The sequence below is a fragment of the Meles meles genome, chromosome 11 (assembly GCF_922984935.1).
Source record: "Meles meles chromosome 11, mMelMel3.1 paternal haplotype, whole genome shotgun sequence".
In the NCBI taxonomy this organism is placed as follows: Eukaryota; Metazoa; Chordata; class Mammalia; order Carnivora; family Mustelidae; genus Meles; species Meles meles.
In genome coordinates, this window is record NC_060076.1 from 63,200,082 (window position 1) to 63,223,758 (window position 23,677).

General features: G+C 40.2%; 1 protein-coding gene across 1 annotated transcript in view; it reads left to right on the forward strand.

Annotated features, from left to right (window-relative positions):
* The window catches only part of GLDC (glycine decarboxylase), a 98,661-nt gene that overhangs the window by 34,566 nt on the left and 40,418 nt on the right, over positions 1-23,677 (forward strand). Inside the window, exons 8-15 of the mRNA XM_046023674.1 lie at positions 1,505-1,601; positions 6,820-6,925; positions 9,125-9,264; positions 9,830-9,910; positions 12,078-12,175; positions 12,881-12,965; positions 13,128-13,169; positions 14,516-14,658. Of these exons, the coding sequence (XP_045879630.1) occupies positions 1,505-1,601; positions 6,820-6,925; positions 9,125-9,264; positions 9,830-9,910; positions 12,078-12,175; positions 12,881-12,965; positions 13,128-13,169; positions 14,516-14,658 (792 nt within the window). The remainder of the gene's footprint in view (positions 1-1,504; positions 1,602-6,819; positions 6,926-9,124; positions 9,265-9,829; positions 9,911-12,077; positions 12,176-12,880; positions 12,966-13,127; positions 13,170-14,515; positions 14,659-23,677) is intronic.

The following is a 23,677-nucleotide window of genomic DNA, read 5'->3' on the forward strand; positions in this document are numbered from 1 at the left end:
TGGGATCATCCATGACCTGAGTTGAAGGCAGCCACTTAACTGACTGAACCACCCAGGACCTCCTGTCTGCTGATTTTTAAAAAATTTTTTTATTTTAGTTATTTATTTGACAGAGATAAAGAGAGAACACAAACGGGGAGCAGCAGGCAGAGGGAGAGGGAGAAACAGGTTCACCGCTGAGCAGGGAGCCAGTTGCGGGGGTCATGACCTGAGCTGAAGGCAGACACTTAACGGCTAAGCCACCCAGGTGCCCCATATCTGCTGATTTTTGTATTGAATTTCTTATCTCTCTGAAAAATGAAGCTTGATGACCCCAGAGCTTGATGAAATAAAGGATAGGACTGTTGAATCTTTCTTTTTTTTTAATTTTTAAATTATGTTATTTTTAAGATTTATTTATTTGTCAGAAAGAGAAGAGAGAAGAGAGCACAAGCAGGGGGAGTGGCAGGCAGAGGGAGAAGCAGGCTCTCCACTAAGCAAGGAGTCCAACTCCAAACTCCATCTCAGGACTCTTTATTAAAGATTTATTTATTCGGGCGCCTGGGTGGCTCAGTGGGTTAAGCTGCTGCCTTCGGCTCAGGTCATGATCTCAGGGTCCTGGGATCGAGCCCCACATCGGGCTCTCTGCTCAGCAGGGAGTCTGCTTCCCTCTCTCTCTCTCTCTCTCTCTCTCTCTGCCTGCCTCTCTATTTACTTGTGATCTCTCTCTGTCAAATAAATAAATAAAAATATTAAAAAAAAAAGATTTATTTATTTATTTGAGAGAGAGAGAAACATGAGTGGGAAGGACAGAGGGAGAGCGAGAGAGAATCTCAAGTAGATTGAGTGAGGAGCCCTACTCAGGGCTTGATCCCACAACCCTAAGATTGTGACCTGAGCAAAAACGAAGAGTCAGTTGCTTAACCAACTGCACTACCCAGGTGCCTCTATCCAAATTCTTAATTATAGTAGGAAAGAAGGAAAATTTTTCTTAGAGATAAGTGGTAAGATTATTAATATTCTTTTTTTAAGTTCTTAAAATCCAGGTAATATACAGTGTAATACTAGTTTCAGTTGTACAACTTATTGATTCACCACATTCTTTTTCTTTGTAGCAGTGCAGTTGCTTTAGGTTCTAGTGCAGAAGTTGATTCCTTTATCAGATATTTCCCTTTTTTTCTGTGTCTGCCAAGATGCTTAAAGTGAAATTTAATTTTCTCTAAATTTAATTTTAAATTGAATTCTCATTCACCATCATTATATTAGTCTGGGTAATTCCTGGGAAGTTTCCTTTCAAGGTTGCTAGTCTTATTGTACATATCTCAGTTCCTCCCTCAGAGTATATACTAAAAATTATTAGTCCTATTCAAAACAGGATGGCTTAGGAATTGTTTCTTTATGGCCTTGCAGCCAAATACATTTTCTGGGTTCCTTTCAAGCTGGGAAGGAAAGAAATAGGTCCATTTGTGACCACGCTTGGTGCTATGATCATATGTATTAACTAAGTATTTTATTCCCGGACCAGAGATGCCACTGGAAAAGAAGTGTATCGTCTTGCTCTTCAAACCAGGGAACAACACATCCGGAGAGACAAGGCTACTAGCAACATCTGTACAGCTCAGGTAGATCACATGCCTGCCTTGCCCACTGAATCGTTTAGAATCTACAGAAATGAGCTGCTCATGCGTTCACTCAATTGTTCTTTCATCCATTTACCACCTACTGGCCAGTGTTTGCATCAGAAATGGTGTGATCTTACTGGTAGAGAAGCCCTGTGGTCTTGTCAGAACCAAAATATAATGTATTTTCCTGGAGCTCTGTGTACGAATATTTGATACTTCAGTGTTTCTAGCATTCTTGGCCATTGGGCCAGGTCCATTATGGGTGGCGTGCGATTGGGCACTTTCCTTAGGGTTGAAATGGAAGCCCTCTAGGAATGTGGTGAGGAAGGCAACATGACTATGCTTGAGGGGTAATGAAGATTGACTGTTTGGTGGTGGTCATGGGGTACTCTTGCTGGGGACTCAGGATAAGCATTCCTGAAAGGATGGAATAAAAGAGGAGTAGCTTCCTAAGTTCCTGATGATTTTGGAAGTTACCCAGGGTTCATGTGAGAGGGAGTAGTGTTTGAGACCAGGCCAGTTTCTGGGCTTAGGTGGAGGATTCTTCTGGGCAACCAGTCCATTCTAGATCCATCTTCTCCTTCAGGGTGAGAGAAAGAGCTCTCTTCGACACCTCAGTGGGCAATACAGTGTTTTTTTCTCTTAGGGCGTTGGCTCAAAGCAACACCACAAGGTTTTAGAAAGACTCTCCAGGGGCAGTAGGTGATAAGATCTTATATTTGGTTCTATAGCCTTTGGTCTTTGGTCTAGTTTCCTCAGTAGGTTTTCTTGTTGTATTGCCTCAAAAAGGCGGCTGCTGCTTTTTAGATAGTTAAGAGCTCTTCTGTTATCACAGGAAGGAGCCAGCTGTCAAGAGTTTTTCCTCTGTTGATAACAAATTGAACTTTATATGATGCTATTACTTTCTGTAGTTTATCCCTCATTTGTTGAATTCCCTGCTTGCATATTTCCCCTTCCTTTGAAACTACTTATTGTTCCTCATTGTTCTGCTCATGTACTTGCAAAAGATATCTGTCTGGTTATAAATGCATTAAGGGGTTTTCTGCCTCAACGTTTGACATTAATTTTACAGGTGAACTTGGGCTGAACAAAGGTCTCCATCTTTTTCAGTGATTATTAAAGTGATGTTTGCCTTGGAAATAGCCCAACTCTGTCTTCTTTGATTTTTTTTTTGAAGATTTTATTTGCTTGTTTATTTATTCATTTATTTATTTAACAGAGATTGAGAGAGAGAAAGAGACAGTGAGAGAGGGAACACAAGCAGGGGAGTGGGCGAGGGAGAAACAGGCTTCCTGCAGAGCAGGGAGCCTCATGTGGGGCCTGATTTGAGGACCCTGGGATCATGACCTGAGCAGAAGGCAGATGCTTAACAACTGAGCCACCCAGGTGCCCCTTCTCTGATTTTTTTTTTAAAGACTTATTTATTTATTTTGGGGAAAGAGTGGGGCGGGGGCAAAGGAGTAGAGGAAGACAGGAGAGAGAATCCCAAGTAGACTCCACCACAGTGGGTGTGGAACCTGACGTGCTGCTCAATCCCAGGACCCTGGGGTCACGATCTGAGCTGAAAGCAAGAGTTGGACACTAACTGACTATGCCACCCAGGTGCCCCTGTCTTCTCTGATTTTTATCTTCTCATTCTGGAGAGCTTCTAGCTATCCATTGTCTATTTCATTTCATGAATTTCTTTTCATAATTGGTTGCATAAAGCAGTTGCTCATAATTCCAGTGTCATTTTCTGTAAGCATGTAATTAATTTTTTTGTTAGGAGGTGACTGATAATCTTTTGAGATGCTCTTTGAGCACTATTGCCTTTAACTCCAGCTCTCTGCTTCTTTAGCAACTGCTCTGTGTTCTCGTGACTGCCCCTTTCCTCTTGAGAATAGGCTCCACGCTGGAGTTGTCTTAGTTGTGCACTGTTGGAAGTACAAAGCCTTTTTTTTTTTTAAATCTCAAAGTGTGTTTTTGAATTCTTTTTTAAAATTCTTTCTATAAACTTGTGATACTTCACAGACATCTGACTTTGCATCATGTCCTGTTCTTTATGTCTTTTTTTTTCTTGGGTTCTACTACCACAAGCAATTTTTTCCACTAGCTTTTTCTAAAGTCATTGTGTTGAGGTATAATTTACATTTCATTAACTCTTTCAGTGAGCTATAACTCTTCATAAAATTTGCCCATGTGAAGAATACAGTTCAGTGGTTTTTAGTATTTTTGTGAACATTGTCATCACCTCAAAAAGAAACCAGTTTATGAAGCAATCATGCCCCATCCTTCTCCCCTCCCTGCAGCCCCTGAGAACTACTAATCTACTTTCTTCCTATATGTAGTTGCCTATTCTGGACATTTCATATAAATGGAATTTTTACAGTATGTGGCCTTTTGTGCCTAGCTTCCTTCACTTAGTATAATGATTTCAGGGTTCATCCATATTGTGGTATGAATCAGTACTTATTTTTTTTAATGGCTGAATATTATCCCATTGTATGGACATGCCATATTTTGTTTATCCATTTATCAAGTGATGGATATTTGGGTTGTTTCCACTTTTAGGTATTTTGAATAAAGCTGCTATGCACATTCACGTACAAGAGTTTATGGGGTCGTATGTTTTCAGTTCTCTTAGGTATATACCCAGGAGTAGAATTACTACACTATTTTATTTACCTACATTGAACTTTTTGAAAAACTTCCAGACTGTTTTCCAAAGGGGCTTCACCATTTTTTATTCCCTCCACCAGGGAATATTTTATTTGAGGGCTGTAATTTCTCCACATTTTCGCCAGTGCTTATTATTGCCTGTCTTTTCAGTTATAGCCATCCTAGTGAGTGTGAAGTATTATCTCATTGTGGTTTGAATATGCATTTCCCTTATAACTAATGATTCTGAGCATTTCCTTTATAACTAATGATTCTAAACTAATTATGAAGTTTTGATTATACTTTTTTATTACTTTATTTAAGTATATTAGTTATGTTAAGTTTGTCCAGGTTATCCAGGAAATTTGAATTTTCTTGGTCTTTATTTCTTTGAACTTTGGAGTTCTAAAGCCTTTCTAAGATTTCTAAAAGTGATTTTATATTTGTTGTCAATTTGTTGGCCAGTCACTTGATACAGTTTCCTCTTTGTGGAAAAGAACCATCTCTACATTATGCAAGATTGTTGTGATAAGAGGATTCCAGAGAATTCTGTGAATATCAGTCCTGAGTTTCTATTCCTCAGAAGTAGTCATAAGCATTTGGATATGTAGTGTCATGGGTTGTTGACTTGCCCTTTCCATGACTAGAAAGTATTGTAGTGCTTCTATATTTATTTCTAATTGTTATACAGAGTCCACAGAGCTTCTGTACTCTCTTGGGGGAATTTTTGTAAGAAAGTCTATTTCTGTGTTCTCAGATATCTTCTTCTTTTATAGAAAGGGAAAGAGAGGGAGAGGGAGAAAGGGACTCTTAAGCAGGCTCTATGCCTAGTGCGTAGGCAACGTGGGGCTTGATCTCAAAATCCCAAGATCATTACCTGAGCCAAAATTAAGAGTTACGATGCTTAAGAGTTAAGATACTTAACCAACTGAGCCACCCACGTGCTCCAGATGTCATCCTTTCCTTTGCATGTTGGCTTCACTTTTTGGCATCTTTTTTATTTTTATTTTTTTGCTAGAGAGAGAGTGAGAGAGAGAGAGCACAAGTAGGGGAAGTGACAGGCAGAGAGAGAAGCAGGATCCCCACTGAGCAAGGAGCCAATGTGGAATTCGATCCCAGGATACTGGGAACATGACCTGAGCTAAAGGCAGATGCTTAACTGACTGAAACAGCCAGGTGTCCCTTTCTGGCATCTTTTGAGAACTGTTTCTTGTTTTGCAGTGGTCCCGTGGATTCCTTCTGGCAGCCTCGCTGAGAAAATCATACCTAACAAAATCATACCTAACAAAATCAATCCAGTATTGAATATCATCCAACTTTAAAGCACTATGTTTCTCAGGTTCCCTTCCTACTCCATGGTGATTGGCTGTGAAGATGACTTGAACTAACTACTGACCTACTTACTATCTTAGGAGAAAAGTCACGAATGGGACTGAAACCTTCAGGGTTTATAGTGCTTACCTAGTAAAATGGGTGTGGCAGTGGGAGAATAGAGTAGGCTGGGCAGGGTAGGAATCTGAGACCTGAGTTGGGACCAGTTTCCTAGGGGGCCGGGATGGTATTGCATGGTTAGAAGATTGCTAATTGGCTGGATCTAGGGTGATAACGGAAATGAGGGATGGGACCAGGAAGAAGAGAAAAGCACGAGGTGGGCCTCCATCAATTTTTGCCACATTGTAACTCCTGTTGGTCTCTTATCCTAGCTATCTTATTTTATCCTCTTCCCTGACTCAACATACCATCACAGTGGGTCCTTTTCCTTGTTTCCCATGCAAGACTTTCTCACTGAACCATCCTTGAGCTGACTGTGCCCCTTACTCTGAGAAATTCCAGTGCCATTCCTTTCTGTTTTTCATCACACAAAACACAGGCTTCCCTGTAATGTTTTTGTGAAACCTCAATCCCGTGGTCAAGGAGATATCTTTGCCTGAGAAAGTGACCTTGCTGTGAACAGGGAACAGCCAATAGGTGCTGATTTTCTCTTTCTAATGTATGTCCTGCCAATTGATTGTGGCTTTATTCCCCTATGTCTTGCATTTTCATTTTCGGTAGTCCTTTTTCACACAATCTCTTCATCCGTTGTTTGGCTGAAATTCAGCTTCTAGCACTTTATTTAAGTTTTCAGGAGAATTGTGTTCTCTGAGTTCTTGTGTATTTGAAAATTGCTTGTTGCTTTTATCTTTGAACTGTTTGAGTATAAAATTCTTAGATCTCACTTTTTTTTTTCCTGATACCTTTATTACTCCATTGTCTTCCTATATGAAATACTACTTCTCAGTGTTTAATGACAGCCCCACCCCCCCTTATGGGTGATATGATTATAAAGTTTCATCCTCCTCCTTTATGGTGGTCAAATTTGAAGGTTTAGTGTCATGACTCCAGGGTGTCTTGGATGCTGTGTTTGCCCCTGAGATAGGCAGATTATAAATGGTCCCCCACTATCATAGAGAATGCAGGCAATCTGATCATTTTTTTGATCCCTGTTTTCAATTTGGCATTTCAAGTCAAAATAATATTTCTTCTCATAATTGTCTTCATCACATTGTTGAGCATGATTCCTTAAATGTTCTTATTGTTTTAGGCTCTCTTGGCAAACATGGCTGCAATGTTTGCAATCTACCATGGTTCCCGTGGGCTGGAGCATATTGCTAGGAGGGTACATAATGCCACTTTGCTTTTGTCTGAAGGTGAGTCACTTACCTGTTTAAAACTTTGGGACATAATAAGACTGATAAACTTGAGTAGGTAAAATAGAAAAATTGTGTCCAATACTGTATACAAAATTGGAAGTCAAATAAAGTATTTCAACATTTCTGGGACGCCTGGGTGGCTCAGTTGGTTAGGCCGCTGCCTTTGGCTTGGGTCATGATCCCAGTGTCCTGCGATCGAGTCTCACATCAGGCTTCTTGCTTGGCAGGGAGTCTTCTTCTCTTTCTGCCTCTGCCTGCCACTCTGCCTGCTTGTGCATGGTCTCTCTCTCTCTCTCTGACAAATAAATAAAATCTTAAAAAAAAAAACCCAAAACTATTTCAACATTTCTGATAGACTGGGTGTTAAAAATTTTAATATGGAGATCTCTTACTTGGCTCCCCAACACCATAAACATCTGAGGAATGATCACTCAGAGAAAAATGGGCAAAGGACATTATGTGTAATTTTATTGTTTACTTTTTCTTTTAAGATTTATTTCTTTTATTTTAGGGAGAGAGAGAACCAGGGGGAGGTGCAGAGGGAACAGGAGAGTCTTAAAGCACAGAGCCTGATGCAGGGCTCAGTCTCACAACCCTGAGATCACAGTCTGAGCTGAAACAGAGTCAGACGCTTAACTACGTCACCCAGGAGCCTAAATGTAATTTTTTTTTAAAGATTTTATTCATTTACTTGACAGACAGAGATCACAAGCAGGCAGAGAGGCAGGCAGAGAGAGAGGAAGGGAAGCAGGCTCCATGTTGAGCAGAGAGCCCGATGCGGGGCTCGATCCCAGGACCCTGAGATCATGACCTGAGCTGAAGGCAGAGGCTTTAACCCACCGAGCTACCCAGGTGCCCCCTAAATGTAATTTTAAAAAAAGCAAATATACAAATAAATGACCAATAAACATAAAACTTCAACCTTACTGTTAGGGAAATGTAAATTGAATCAATAGTGTTTCTCCCATTACTTGGTAAAGATTAAAAAGAATGCTGTTGTTGGTATAACTTTTTTTAAAGATTTTTATTTATTTATTAGAGAAGGAGGGAGAATACAGACAGAGAGAGATGGGGAGAAGCAGACTCCTCACTGAACAGGGAGTCTGACAACACGGGACTCTATCCTACCAGGACCCTAAATCATGACCTGAGCTGAAGGCAGATGCTTAACTGACTGAGCCACCCAGACACCCATGCTGGTATAACTTTTATGAGGGCATGTAAGCAGTACATTATCAAAAGCTTTAAAAATGTGCCTAAGTTTGAATAAAAAATTCTATTTCTTGGGGCGCCTGGGTGGCTCAGTGGGTTGAGCCGCTGCCTTCGGCTCAGGTCATGATCTCAGGGTCCTGGGATCGAGCCCTGCATCGGGCTCTCTGCTCGGCAGGGAGCCTGCTTCCCTCTCTCTCTCTCTCTCTCTGCCTGCCTCTCTATTTACTTGTGATCTCTCTCTGTCAAATAAATAAATAAAATATTTAAAAAAAAAATTCTATTTCTTACTTCAAGTAAGGATGTAAAGGATATCCACTGAAGCATTGTTTGTAATACCACAATCTTAGAAACAGCCTTAATGTTCAATAGTAAGTGATTAAACTTAAAAAGATGACATAGATATTGAGCTATAGAAAAACAAAATGTTCTTTATGTATTACAAATGTTTTAAAATGTAAAGAACCGTATGTGATATATCACACACACACACACACACACACACACATACACACACCCCAATTCTAGAGTAATATACAACAAATTGTAATCAGCAAGTATTTCTGGATGGTGATTATGGTGATTTTTCTTTTTTTTAATATGTATTTATTTTATAATATTCTATAGCATAGTAATAAGCATTTAATTTCTTAAAAAAAAAAAAAAAGCAGCTATCTAAACACTGGCTAAGACCAGGAACAGACTATAGGTAAAATTTACCTCTTGGGTCCCCTGGGTGGCTCAGTCAGTTAAGTATCCTACTCTTGATTTCAGCTCAGGTCATGATCTCAGGATCCTCAGGGCTCAGCGCAGAGTCTGCTGATCCCTCCCCTTCCCTTTGCTTGTGCTCTCTTTCTAAAATAAATAAATAAATAAAATCTTAATTAAAAAAAAAAAAAAGAGTTTACCTCTTTACTTCTCTGTGAAAGGTCAGGGGCTGCCGAACAGATTTCTGTTGGGGATTCATGGCTCTCCTGTCTTGTCTAGGTCTCAAGCGAGCAGGGCATCAACTCCAGCATGACTTGTTCTTTGACACTTTGAAGATTCAGTGTGGCTGCTCAGTGAAAGAGGTCTTGGACCGGGCCGCTCAGCGGCAAATCAATTTTCGGCTCTTTGAGGATGGCACAGTTGAGTAAAACTTAACCGCTTTTTTAAACTGCTTCAAAATTTCCTGACTTTTCTTATTAAAAATTTTCTTCTTAAAAAAATAAGCATTGGAATTTTGGGCACAATCTATGTTTTTTAAACAATCTTCATTTCCCACTAGAACATTGTGACTTTTAAATAAAGGATAATTCATTCTTAGCTTTACTGGAGGCTTTGTGTTTTCATGTATGGGACTCTAAGCCACATATTTTCTCATAATACCCTTCACCATATGACTGTTGAAGGTAAAACATGATAAGTGATATAATATATTAAGGAAAGGAAAGGGTAAGTGAATTTAGTGTCAATAGAGGTGACCTACAGGCACCAGACTGTTAGAGCCTGGAGGTGGCTCCGAAAACTCTAAACTTTGTGAAGCCTCAGACTCATCTAGTCATGGGCCAACTTGGATACAGTGGCACCCAGATATTTTGGAATAACTGAGGGTTTTATCCAGCATCTTCCTCCCTTTGACCTCTCTTGGGGTTTCTCCACTGGTCTTGGTGTTTAGGGCTGATGTTTGCCTTTTCATTTTCATTTCTGTAGCTTGGGATTTCTCTTGATGAAACAGTCAATGAAAAAGATTTGGATGACTTGTTGTGGATCTTTGGCTGTGAGTCATCTGCAGTAAGTAAATTAAGAAGGTGCATTTCTCATAATAACTGTTTGAGATGTTGTCAAAGATGACTTGGCCTCTTGTTCCATGTGTGACATTGGGTGCCTGCGTCTTAAAATTATGCCACTGACCATCCCTGATAGCTGACGGTCACTGCTGTGGGCCCTAGCTAGTACCTTGCAGCCAGGCTACATGGGAGGCTTGTTAATGGTGTTTAATTGAAACTACCCTAATATGGAGAATCATGACATTGGTGTCTTGGTTATGTCAGTTTTGGGAAAATACTCATTCATGTAACATTCATGTAACATTGAACACCTAAAACGTGGCAGTCCTGAGGCCCTGAGGATGGTGGTGAGTTAGACATGATTCCTGCCCTGACAGGGACTCAGACATGCACAAGATTAAAATCCAGGTGATAGGTCACACTAGGTGATGTCTGAAGATGCTCTGTGAGGAGGAGCTTCTCCCCAAGAGTTGGAGAAATTGTCCTAAGCTGAGTTCTGAATGATGATGGGTAGGAGTTATCCGATCGGAGATGGCACAATTGAAGAACAAGGTGGTTGGGGCCAGAGGTGTTCCGGACACTGGGTAGAACAATAATAAATGCTTAGAGGAGAAAGATTACAATGTGAACTAGGGGCAGTTCAGTGTACCGAGTTGGTTTCTAAAGCAGTGAAATAGCAGGGCCATGTGAGGAGAAAGGAATGAAGATGATAGAGAGAGCAGTCAGTAGCTACCTAAACCCGTGGCGAGATGTTAATCACAACACTCTACAGGACCGGGTGCACAGGAAGCACTCAGTAAACACTGTTGAATGCATCAGTGGAAGGAAACGTTTCCTATACAAGTAGAAATAGGTTCCAGAGTGCTGAACAGTGCCATCCTGGTCCTCTCTGTATTGTTTAAGAGAGGATTTCAGTACCAGATAACAGTTGTAAACCATCAAAGAGATAGCACACTGTTCTTTTTTAAGCCTTAGTTAATGAATCAGGAGTGAATAAGCTATCTTCTCCCTAGAACTCTGCATTTAATTTAACCCCAGTTTCCATGCATTTAAGGAATATTTATGGAGCACCCACCAAGGGCTCTAGATAGCTGTACTATTAGCCTGCAGCAGAATGAGGAACAAGACATGCATTTATATAATCTGGATATTAAACCCTTATCAGATACAATATGCAAACATTTCTCCCATTCTGTGGGTTGTCTCTTAATTCTTGATAGTGTCCTTTGAGATGCAAAAGTTTTTAAATTTAATTGAAGTCCACTTTATTTACTTTTTCTTTTGTTACTCATGCTTTTGATGTCCTATTTGAAAAACCAAAATCCAAATCCAAGATCATGCAGATTTGTGCCAGTGTTTTCCTCTGGGAGTTTTATACTTTTGGCTTTTAAATTTAGGTACTTAATTCACTTTGAGTTAATTTTTGTATATGGTATACGGTATAAGGTAAGGGTCCAACTTCATTCTTTTGTATCTGGATACCCACTTTTCTCAGCATTGTTTGTTGTAGGGATTATCCTTTTGCCCACTGAATTGTCTTGGCACATGTATTTTATTAGAATTGTTTTCACAAATGAAATCACTGACAAGGGAGAATACTTATGTGAGTGTTGTCATCATAACTTTTTTTTTTTTTAATTTACTTATTTGAGAGAGAGAGCGTGAACAAGAGCATGCACGGAATTGGGAGGCAGACAGAGAGGGAAAGAGAATCTCAAGCAGACTCCCCGCTGAGAGTGGAGCCAGAAGCAGGACCCTGAGGTGGTGACCTGAGCCAAAATCAGAGTTGGCTGCTTAACTGACTGAGCCACCCAGGCGCCCCCATCATAACTTTTCTGATAGCCCTTTAAAAGAATTTACTAGAACTTGCTTCATTACTCAAGGAACATGCAGGAGAAGTCTTACTGGGAGTTGGGGGAGGCAATAAAAATTGTAATTTTTCCTCTTTTCCTGTGGCAAATGTCGATAGAACTTAAAAATGATGCTCTGGAGAATTGCCACAATACAGGACTCCTGATACCTGTTACCTCACCATGCCAGATGCCAGGGGGCTGGGCAGTGGTAGTAGATCTCTAGTACTTTGTTGGGGTACATGCCGACCAGAAGCCTGGATCTCCACAGGTGGTTCCAGGCATGCTTTCCACTGTCTAGTCTGTGGTCTCTCCACATAGGAGCTGGTTGCTGAAAGCATGGGCGAGGAGCGGAGAGGTATTCCAGGGACTGCTTTCAAGAGAACTAGCTCTTTCCTCACACATCAAGTGTTCAACAGGTTTGTGTGGTTATGTGCACTGTGTGCTATGGCTTGGGAGTATAATGGAGAGTGGCTCCTTAATTTGTTTTAAAGATTTATTTATTTGAGAAAGAGAGCAAGTGAGAGTGTGCAAGTTGGGGGAGGGGCAGAGGGAGAGCATCTCAAGCAGACTTCCCACTAAGCATGGAGCCCGACATGGGGCTTGATCTCACAACCTATGAGATTATGACCTGAGCCAAAACAAAGAGTGGGAGACTTAACCAACAGAGCCATTCAGGCACCCATAGAGAGTAGCTTCTGGATCTAACCATGATACGCTCAGGTTATTGTAGCTCAGCCATGGATGGCTCTCTAATAAACCATCTCCATAAGGATTCTGTTCCTGATTTGGGCAAAGCTACCTCTTGGTGGCTCTGCTCCATTGGCAGTGTAACCCCGAATCCCACTTGTCAGGAAGAGAGGACTGTGGATACCCAGGAACTCAATGTACTCTTCTTCCCAACCGTCCCTCCTGCCCACAGAAGCTTCTTGTCCTACTGCATCCCCTGAGGTTCGTGGGGGTTCTGTGTCTTTCCTTCCCTCTGATGCTTTTGTTGGCATGTTGCCTATGGCTCAATTTGATCTGTATTTTGAAGGTGCATCTGTGTGTCTTAACTTTCAGGAGGATGTGTATAGACTCTTACCTCATAATAATGCCCCAAATCATGTGTTTTGTGTTCACAGCTATCACTCAGAAACAAATATTGTGCGATACATGAAGAAATTGGAAAACAAAGACATTTCCCTTGTTCACAGCATGATTCCACTGGTAATTGTTGTCTTTATTCCTACTTCTAACCCTAATCCTGGTCCCATCTCTTTGGATTATATCTGATATGCTGCAAGAGGGATGAAGGGATGGCCATGTGGGGAGATCAAAGGGTCAAGAGGAAATCACTAATGTAATACATTTTGGATATGCTTCTTAAAGGGGTCCTGTACCATGAAGCTCAACAGCTCATCTGAACTCGCAGTAAGTAGGATACTTCTCTTAAGAGGGAACTTAGTAGGAGCAGTGTTTTACCTTGTACATAATTAGGTAACTAGAGAAAGCTACTGGGATTGTGATTTAATAACTACCTGAATAATTCTTTACCTTGCTTCTCTTTTTTTTTTTTTTAAGATTTTATTTATTTGTTCGAGTGAAATAGAGAAGGAGCTCGAGTGGGCAGGGAGGGACAGAAGGAGGGGGGAAGCAGGCTCCCCACTGATCAGGGAATCTGATGCAGGGCTCAATCCCAGGACCCTGGGATCATGACCTGAACTGAAGGCAGACGCTTAATTAACTGAGCTACCCAGGCATCCCATCTTTACCTTACTATTCAACAATTTTAGGAGAAACCCCAATTTTATTGCAACTTGATCATTTAAATTTGAGTAAAATTATCTGAAATTAATACTCTATGTGAATTAATTGAATTTAAATTAAAATGGTTAAATATTATAATATTCATGCCTTACTACCCCCTATTTATTTATTTGTAGATTTTATTTTTAAGTAATCTCCATACTGAATGTGGGGCTTGAACTCACAGTCCTGAGACCCAAGAGTCACATGTCTACTGACTAAGCCAGCCACTTGCCCCTCCTATTCCCCCTTTTAAACCTGCAATGCTTTTATCAACTTGTAGTTGTTAAGCTCAGTAGAATTCAGAACCTTAAGTCTTCTTTCTAGAAATCCATTCACAGTGCCAGAAGGATAGAGACTGCAGGTTGTGATTTATTTCTTGTATCACCAGAAGATTTGTGTAACTTGCTCTTGTGGTTGATAACACAAATGTGGTTGACATCTCTCCTAGGCTAGGATCCATTTTAGAGCTGTCTTCTTCCTTTTTTTCCATAGGATTATTCTGATATGACAAACACATCAGACAAGAAAACCATTTTGTATTGTGATTGGAAGCATTTTCCCCATTTGCTTTTGTTTGTGTCTTGTTCTGCTCAGCGAAGAGTGGATAAATATATGTGCCATAAACCATACCGGAAACAACTCATTGGGTTTCATGGATATAAATCTATTTCGGGGACTTTTTGTTCCCGAAAAGATAGAAAAAGTTTATATTTTTGTGTAAGTTCCCTTTCTAGGCCTTTCTGACACACTTACAAAATGAAGGTAGTAAGAGTACTTATCTGGTAAGACTGTGGTGAGATTTAATGAATTAATGTATTTAAAGTGCTTAAAACAATGCCTGGCACATAGTAAACAGTCTTTGTGCTAGCTGCTGCTATACTCATTATTGTCATCATTATTAAAGTTAGTATTGTTCTTACTATTACAGTTGTACATATGCATGGGTTTTCTCCCCTGTTGCTCTTTAGCCTATCACATGGAAAGAATTTGCAAACATTCACCCATTTGTGCCTCTGGACCAAGCTCAAGGGTATCAGCAACTTTTCCAAGAGCTTGAGAAAGACTTATGTGAACTCACGGGCTATGACCGATTCTCCTTCCAACCTAACAGGTAAGAGATTTCTTCTGTCTTTTCCGCTATCTCTTTTGGTATATTACCCCCCCCCCCCCAAAAAAAAAACTTTGAGACTTGAAACAACAATTTCGTATCATTCTGAGAGTTGAGTAGACAGTTAACTCCAATGGGGTGGATGGCTAGAAGGTCCAGCTAGTAGCCACATTCACATAGATGGCAAGTTAATGATGGGCTGTTGACTGAGAGCTCAGTGGAGGATGTTGCCCTGGGCCTTGGTTCTTGTTCATGTAGACTTCTCCATGTGGTTGCTTGAGGCTCATTCATCCTGGAATGATGTCTAGGTTCAAAGTGGTGTGTTCCATGATGGAAGAATGTGGAGGCTGCAAAACCCCTTAAGGCTCAGCCTCTGGAGTTTCACAGCATGACTTCCAGAGAATTCTGTCTATTACAGCAAGTGACAGGGCTAGCCCAGTTTGAATGCAGGAGAGGACAACACATAGGTATGAATGTCCAGAGTTGTGTTTCATTGTGGGCCATCTTTGAAAACCAGTTACTATATCCATCAATGACATAGCATTAGAATTAGAATCAAGTACACATGTTAACTCCTAGCAAGCAGCAATGTCTCAATCCAGTAGGGTCAGGAGAACCTAGATCCTGGTTTGTGCTATCACTAATAACTTTGAAAGTTCCTGCCCCAATCCCGGCCTCTTTCTTTATCTGTAAAGTAAAAACTCTGAAGAACAGTGAGTTTGTTTTTTTTTTTTTTTTAAAGCAGAGGGCTCTAGCACCATTTTTGGGGTACTTAATAAAATACAAATGTCTGTGTCCCACTGTAGCCCTACTGATCATAATCTCCAGGAGTTAGGACTAAGACACCTTATTTTTAAGAAGCAAACAAATGATTCTGATATACATCCAATTTGGAATCCAGTTGGTTGTGATCTGTCTTCAAGGGAAAAGAGAGAGAGATGGGTAGACACTTTTATCAGCATGAATTCACATTTTAGGTATCTTCAGAAGAGTTGCGTTTCTGTGGCTGGATTCGCCACCTTCCGCTACTTGAAGTATAATAATTCTCCACCAGCAACCTCAGCATTTACATCACTCGGGAGCTTGTTAGAAATGCAGACTTCAAGATACAAAAATCAAGGGGAAAATAATACATTATATGTTGATAAAAATAATTTTAAAAATATACAAAAATGAATGTCTTTTTAAAAAGATTTATTTATTTGTAGGGGGTAGTAGCAGAGGGAGAATCTTCAAGCAGACTTCCCGCCAAGTGAGAAGTCTGACAGGGGGCTTGATCTCACAACCCTGAGATCATGACATGAGCCCAAACCAAGTGTTGGAGGCTTAACCAACTATACCACCCAGGCACCCCAAAAATCAAATGATTATAAAACTGAAACATTTATTGTCTCACTCTCTGAAATAGAAAATAATTAGATCTTAGCTACAATCAAGCCCTACCTCCTATTTGGTAACATAAGCTCTACAGCAAAGTCATGCACTTTGTAAAAACATACATCCTATAGAATACAAACCCTTTAGGAAGGGGGCATATGGCAAATGAAAGGACACAGAGCTCTTTTAATAATAGCTTCTCAAATCCTGATTTTATAAATAGGAAGGAATGACATACATGAAAGTCAGGCTTCATACCTTCATTAAAACATCATCCGTCAGCCCCTCCCCCTTTTCAAAGGAATAGAGGAACCTGAGTGAATTATTAATCTGTGGCAATAATACTTGAATGAAATGTTGAAAATGAAGAAACTTCGCCCTCTAGTGATGGAATATGATTACATCTTCTGTGTCCTATGGGAGAGTAATTGTTCAGGACTATTTTAAGTCTTAAGCCCTTAGCTTTTGCAGCTCAATGAGGGCCCAACTGGGGTCCTGAAAGATGGGACCTAAGGACAAGGAAGCTTGCCTTCCCTTAAAGCAATGGTTCCCAACCCTGGCTGGAAATTGGGAGTCATGTGGTGAGTTTATAAAAAGATTCTGGTGTCCAGATCTCAGTCCCAGATGGAATTGTAATCTTAATAGAGAAGGGCAAGGTAAGGGACACAGGAATGAGTGTTTCTATAAAGCTTCCCAGGTGATTCCAGTTTGAAGGCAAGGGTAAGAACCACTGTGGTAGAAGTTTCTCTTGTTTTTCTTATTATGTCTCTGTCCTGCTCTCCTCACTGGCAGTGAGATTCAGTACCCTGTCTCAGTTTTGTAGGAGGGAAGGAGATCGTTATTAGGATGTCCTTTCTGTCAGTGATGCCTTCTCCACCTTCACAGATTCCCAGATGTAACCCTCATTTCTAAGAGCTGATTTGAAAGTGACATGAGCCGTGCCGAAAGTTGAGGCTTATTGAGGGATATTTCTGGTTCTTAGCAGAGGCTGCTATGACAGATGAGGAAATGCCCTACTCTTTTGTTGGGAAAATCATGCTTCCAGAGATTAAAGTTTGGGGGAAAGAGGAAGAGGAAGGGATACACCATTTATTCTCTATGTGAGGATTTTATTTTTATCTTGTTAGAATCCTCTTGGTTTATTTGTGCTGATCTTCTCTCCACAAGTGAATTATATATCCAGGTCACATTATATTCTAAGTATTATAATTAGTCTACCCACAGGGCTAACTATTTATTGGTTAATTCATCATAATTTACTGCTGGCTATTGACCACTCCAATCCAAGGTATTGATGTAGCCTTCATATTTATTGTAAGAAGAAATATAAGTTTTCCTAGGTATTCTGTATTGAGGGAGAATTTACTATATTGTGTCAGCCACTGAAATTATACTTCTAAAATATGGGGTGAAGTTGTAATTATCATCAGGAGACTATTTCTTGGTGTTTTCATTTATACCTAATTGGAGTTGGTCAGTATATCCGTAGCGTTCTAGAGCCTAGTCACTGAAAAGTTTTCCATCTAAAATTTCTTTTCCTTTTTTGTTATCCTATGATTTTTATGATATAAACATGATATGTCATATTTATATTTATTATGGCAAAATTTTAAAGAAGTAGCATTAGAATATTTTGCAACTCTAAAATTTTTTATTGTGGTAAAATACACATGACATGAAAATTTAGCATTTTAACCATTTTTTTTAAAGAATTTATTTATTTGACAGAGATCACAAGTAGGCAGAGAGGCAGGCAGAGAGAGAGGAGGAAGCAGGCTCCCTGGTGAGCAGAGAGCCTGACGTGGGACTCGATCCCAGGACCCTGAAATCATGACCTGAGCCGAAGGCAGAGGCTCAACCCACTGAGCCACCCAGGTGCCCCATTTTAACCATTTATTATTAACCATCTATTAAGAATTCAATAGCATGAATTCACATTGTTTTGCAACCATCAGCACCATCCATCTCCAGAACTTTATCTTCCCAAATCAAAGCTCTATATCAGTTAAACAACAACTCCTCATTTCTGTCTTACCTCAACCTCTGGCAACCATGATTTTATTTTTTTGCTGCTATTAAGTTGACTACTAGGTATGTCATGTAGGTGGAACTATATAATATTTGTCTTTTTCTGTCTGGTTTATTTCATAATGTCTTTATCCATGTTGTAGCATATGTCAGCATTTCCTTTTTAAGGCTGAATAATATTTCCCTGTATGTGTGGCCCCACATTTTGCTTATCTCTGCCCATTGATGGACATTGGGTTCTTTCCACCTTTTAGCTGTTGTGAATAATGTTACCATGAAAATTGGTATACAAATACCTGAGTCCCTGGTTTTAATTATTTTGGGTATATACTCAGATGTTTTTTTGAGGCATGGCCATACTGATTTATATATTAATGCAGAGGTGTAGGTGGGAAGAGGTATATGAAAAGAAGGACAGTTAGTTTTCTCAAGGTGGTGGAACTTCAGTGCTTTTTGTCCTTTTTTAAATTTTTTTTTTTTATCTTGGTTTTCCCCTTCCCTGTCCTTATGCTTTGGTAAATTACTAAAAACTTTTTTAACCATGATAAATGTTAGTATATAATCTAAAAAGAAGTTAATTTTATTGTGGGGAGTATGCACACTATGAAACAATTAAACACAATGTAAGATGCTTACAGATTCATTTCTACCCTGGGTCTTCTGATCTCAGAGCATTTCTCTGTCAGCTGATGGCTTGATGAAGCTGGCTTTGACACCTGCCCTGGGTTTCGTTCCAAACCATATACTACCTCAGTCTTAGCAGCAACATAGTATTCAAACATAAAGTGAGAAAGTCTTGCAGCAAGGGCATAGGAAACAAGCTCTGCAGAACAGAATGAAATTTAACACCAAGTGGACTCGTAACACAGCTCTCTGGTTCTAAGATGATTGTGTAGGAGAACAGTTTTCAGGCATGAACCTGAGTGTTCGGCACGTGGTCCTGACTGCTCCGCCTCGTCTTTGCTGCTGGGCCTTTCTGATCTGATCCAGTAGAGTTCCACATTATGCTCACAGACGGCTTTTGGTCTTTCCATAATAGTTCCTGCCTAGGTATATACTGCCACAGGATCTTTCCCTTCAGTGGATTTTTTTTTTTTTTTTCTGAAAGGGAATTCAGTAACTCAAAAGAAGGGTTAACACCCAGAAAATGTGATACCTCCAAAGGACTTCCTCCTTAGACATAATGTAGGTTTCTACATTATGAAGAAGCAAGAAGGCACATGCTGTTATTGATCTGACTGAAACTTAATTGAAGAATGGCTGATGATTATGGTTGATAAAGGATTTTATTATGATCAACTGTGGCATGAAATCTTTAACTCATATGGCTAAACTTTTACTTGCTCCATTTCCTGGGACTGTTAGATTCCAAAGGTGTTTAAGACTTGAAACAAAAATGTTAAGAAGCTTGTCCCCATTTCTCGTATTTATTGCTGCATCCACAAACCTGGAGAGCATTTCCAGTTTGGTGAAGAAAGTAACCAGATCGAATTTCATTATCTTTCCATTTTCTACTGTGCCCAGCATGGCTTGCATTGGCTTTTTCCCCCAAAACACTGTGACACACTTAAAATAATTCAGCAGCACACAGGTACACTCCAGAAATTGCTGGGTTAGAGTTACGATGTAACGTTTAAGGCAGACAGAAACCGTAATTAACACCTTTCACTGATATCTAAAATGAAAGACAAACCGGGATTATTATTAGCTCCCTTGGCTTATAATAAGAGTAAGGAAGTTGTTTTCATCTTTAAAAACAGCAAACTATGATCATGAATATAGAGCTGTCAGTTAGTTTCCCAGAATCTCCACCTGGAAGGTTCTTAAACAAAGGTATAAACAGAATAATCTATAGATCTCAAACTTTATTGTGTGGGAGAATCACCTATGGGGCTTGTTAAATTGCTAAACTTCTCTGTCAGAGTTCCTGATTCAGTAAGACTGGATTGGGGCCTAAGAAACTGCATTTCTAGCAAATTTCTGGATGATATTAATATGCTGGTTTGGCCACCATACTGTGAAAAACACTGGAGTTGCAGGCATTCACAGTCCTGGCTGCTTATTAGAATTAGTTGGAGAGCCTGTGGAGAATTCTGATGCTCTCCCTACCCTACAAACTAGTATCAGAATCCCCCCCCCCGGGGGGGGGGCGGTTCAGGAGTCATGGTTTTTAATACCCAACCCAGGTGATTCTAATGTGCATCATTGTTCTGGAGAGCATGTTGCCCTGAACAAACACCAAAGGGGTAAGCTTAGTTAGATTAGTTAGTTAGAATATCTTCCAGTGATCTGAACTTTGAAAGTGCCCTTTGAAGACTAAATCACAACCGTCATGTGCCTATCAGGAGATAGAGCAAGGAGAACCAAACACCTGATAGTTGCTACCTCCCACAACCCCATCCTTGAGCTCATGATTGATGTCACTAATAGCTCTTTTTTTTTTTTAAAGATTTTATTTATTTATTTGACAGAGAGAGATACAAGTAGGCAGAGAGGCAGGCAGAGAGAGTGAGAGGGAAGCAGGCTCCCTGCCGAGCAGAGAGCCCGATGCGGGACTCGATCCCAGGACCCTGAGATCATGACCTGAGCCGAAGGCAGCGGCTTAAACCACTGAGCCACCCAGGCGCCCCACTAATAGCTCTTAACAGGACTCATACCATTGATAATCTCTGATCATACTTCCATGGAGGCTGGTGCAACTCCATAACCTCTCTCTCAGAACTCTGGGAGGCTAGGTAGCAGAGACCCTCCTCTGGTTAGAGACTGATTTTCCAGAATCCCAGGAAGAAGAGAATGGTGAAGGATGAAGAGAGGCATCTTGGGGTGCATGGGTGTCTCAGTCCTTAAGCATCTGCCTTCAGCTCAGGTCATGATCCTGGGATCCTGGGATCCTGGGATCAAGCCCTACATCAGGCTTCTGTCTCAGTGGGAAGCCTGCTTCTCCCTCTCCCACTTCCCATGGTTGTATTCCCTCTCTCACTGTCTCTCTCTCTGTGTCAAATAAATAAAAAATCTTAGAAAAAAAAAAAAAAGAGCACCATCTTTGAAGACATAGAACACAGTAAGGAGAAGATCTCCCCTTCCCCGATTTCCTTAACTCTCAAAAGTATATTTTGATTTTTGAAGTTTGTAGGGTTTGGACAATGGTTTTCTCACTTGGTCACACCCAAAAGATTTTTTTTTTTCCTAAAGATTTTATTTATTTGTCAGAGCACAAGTAGGCAGAGTGGCAGGTTAAGCAGGCTTAGGGAGAAGCAGGCTCTCCGATGAGTGAGGAGTCCGATGCTGGACTTGATCCCAGGACCCTAAGATAATGACCTGGGCCTTTGGCAGCTGCTGAGCCAACTGAGCCACCCAGGCATCCCCCCACAGGATTTTCTGATTCAGTAATTGAGAACTTGAATTTCTACCAGGTTCACAGGTGAGGCTGATGCTTTGTTTGGGAACTTAAGTTTGAGAACCCCTGCTCGAGGGTACTCTTCAGATATCAGAATGGTTAGAGCAACTGGATCTCTTCAGATGTTTCTTGACCATAATTTGAAGGTTAAGTATAAAATTCAGTTTATGTCAAATTAGATAAATATTGGTAAGAAAATTCCAGAATGATCTTTTGAGAGGTTTTTATTATATCCTCATTGGAAAGGAGATCCAGGCAGCTTTTGGGTGGGTACTTGAGGTAAGCAACAGCATTAGACTGATTAAATCCTATTGCTTCCAAAGTATGTGTATTGGAAAAGTGTCAGTTAACCCTGTTTATTCCATTCATAAGATAGGGATCAGTGCCATTTTTTTTAACCTTATTTTCTTAGGAGTGTCTGATGATGTTGCCATGGATTGAAAACTGGGATCAGTTTCACCATGTCAGTTCCTTAGCTAATGTTTCACTTGGATCACTTAGTCACTTCCTGAGCACTTGATGGTGGTATTTTTAAAATAAAAAAGTTTTTGGATGAGGGGAGTTTGACACCAAAATGTGCAACATCAAAAGAAATCATTAATTGGGTTTCCTTCTGGAGAGTGGGACTGGTAAAATAGGAGGGAGTTGCTTGTTTTACTGACACATATTTTTAAATCACATGAATGCATGATTTTTTAATAACAATAACAATAATAATATAATATAATATAATATAATATATAGTAGCATAATATAAACTTAAATCCACATATGAATTAGGTGGCAAGACCAAGGGAGACTGGCAGCAGAGATCAGGATTATTCCAGGGGAAGAGTCACCACTACCACTGGAAAATCTGTGATTGTCCCATTCCTTGTGTCACTCTTTCCAGATTGATAAAGTCCCAGGCTACTGGAGTATCCTATGGTTGGGAGTGGGTCATGTGTCCAACACTTTGTTAATGGGTAGTGATGGAATGTCTGGTCCCTTCCTGCTTCTACGGGTGGCTTTAGGACCCTGCCTTTCTCCTAGGCTCACACAAAATGGGAAATTCCCCTAATTAGTAAGGGGACTAAAAAACTTTGCATTCCCACATACACATAAAAACAGCAACAATGGGGGCGCCTGGGTTGCTCAGCGGGTTAAAGCCTCTGCCTTCGGCTCAGGTCATAATCCCAGGGTCCTGGGATCGAGCCCCGCATCGGGCTCTCTGCTTGGCTGGGAGCCTGCTTCCTCCTCTCTCTCTCTGCCTGCCTCTCTGCCTACTTGTAATCTCTATCTGTCAAATAAATAAATCTTTAAAAAAAAAAAAAAAACAGCAACAATGAATACCCAGTGAATCTCCAGCATCCTAATGGAAACCTTTCTCAGTATTTTTTTTTTTAAGATATATTTATTTGTCAGACAAAGGGGCATGAGGAATATACAAGCAGGGGGAGTGGCAGGGAGAGGGCGAGGGAGAGGCAGGCTCCCTGCTGAACAAGCAACCAGATGTAGGACTTGATCTTAGGACCCTGGGATCATGACCTGAGCCAAAGGCAGATGCTTAATCGACTGAGCCATCCAGATGACCCTTCTTTAGGATTTCTAAGTGCATTTCCATGTTGGATCATCACAGCACCATTTTCTACTTGGGCTGTCTTTGATGTCTTTACTGTTTATTTGATAAGTAGTTTGCAAATATTTTCTCCCACTTCGTAGCTTGTCTTTTTGCCATTTTAAAAAGGTCTTTTGCAGAGCAAAAGTAATTATGGTGAAGTGTAATTTATCAATTTTCCTTTTATGAATTGTGCTTTTGGTTTCAAGTCTGAGAACTCTTTGTTTAGTCCTAGATCCCAAAGATTTTTTCCATTTATTTCTAAAAGTTTTATAGCTTTATATTTTACATTTAAATCCATGATCTACTTTGAGATGATTTTTTTATAAGGGTGAAAGTCTTAGGTGGACCTACACGTGTCTAACTGCTCTAGCACTACTTGTTGAAAAGGCTACTGTTCCTCCACTGCATTGCTTTTGCAACTTTGTAAAAAATCAGTTTGGTTTATTTTTTGTGAATTGATTTCTGGTTTCTGTATTCTAACCCATTAATCTACGTGTCTGTTCCTCCCCCAGTAACACACAATCTTGATTCCTGTAGGTATATAATAAGTCTTGGCATCAGATAGACTGATTCCTCCCACTTTCTTCTTTTTCAAAGTGTAACTATTCTAGTTACTTTGC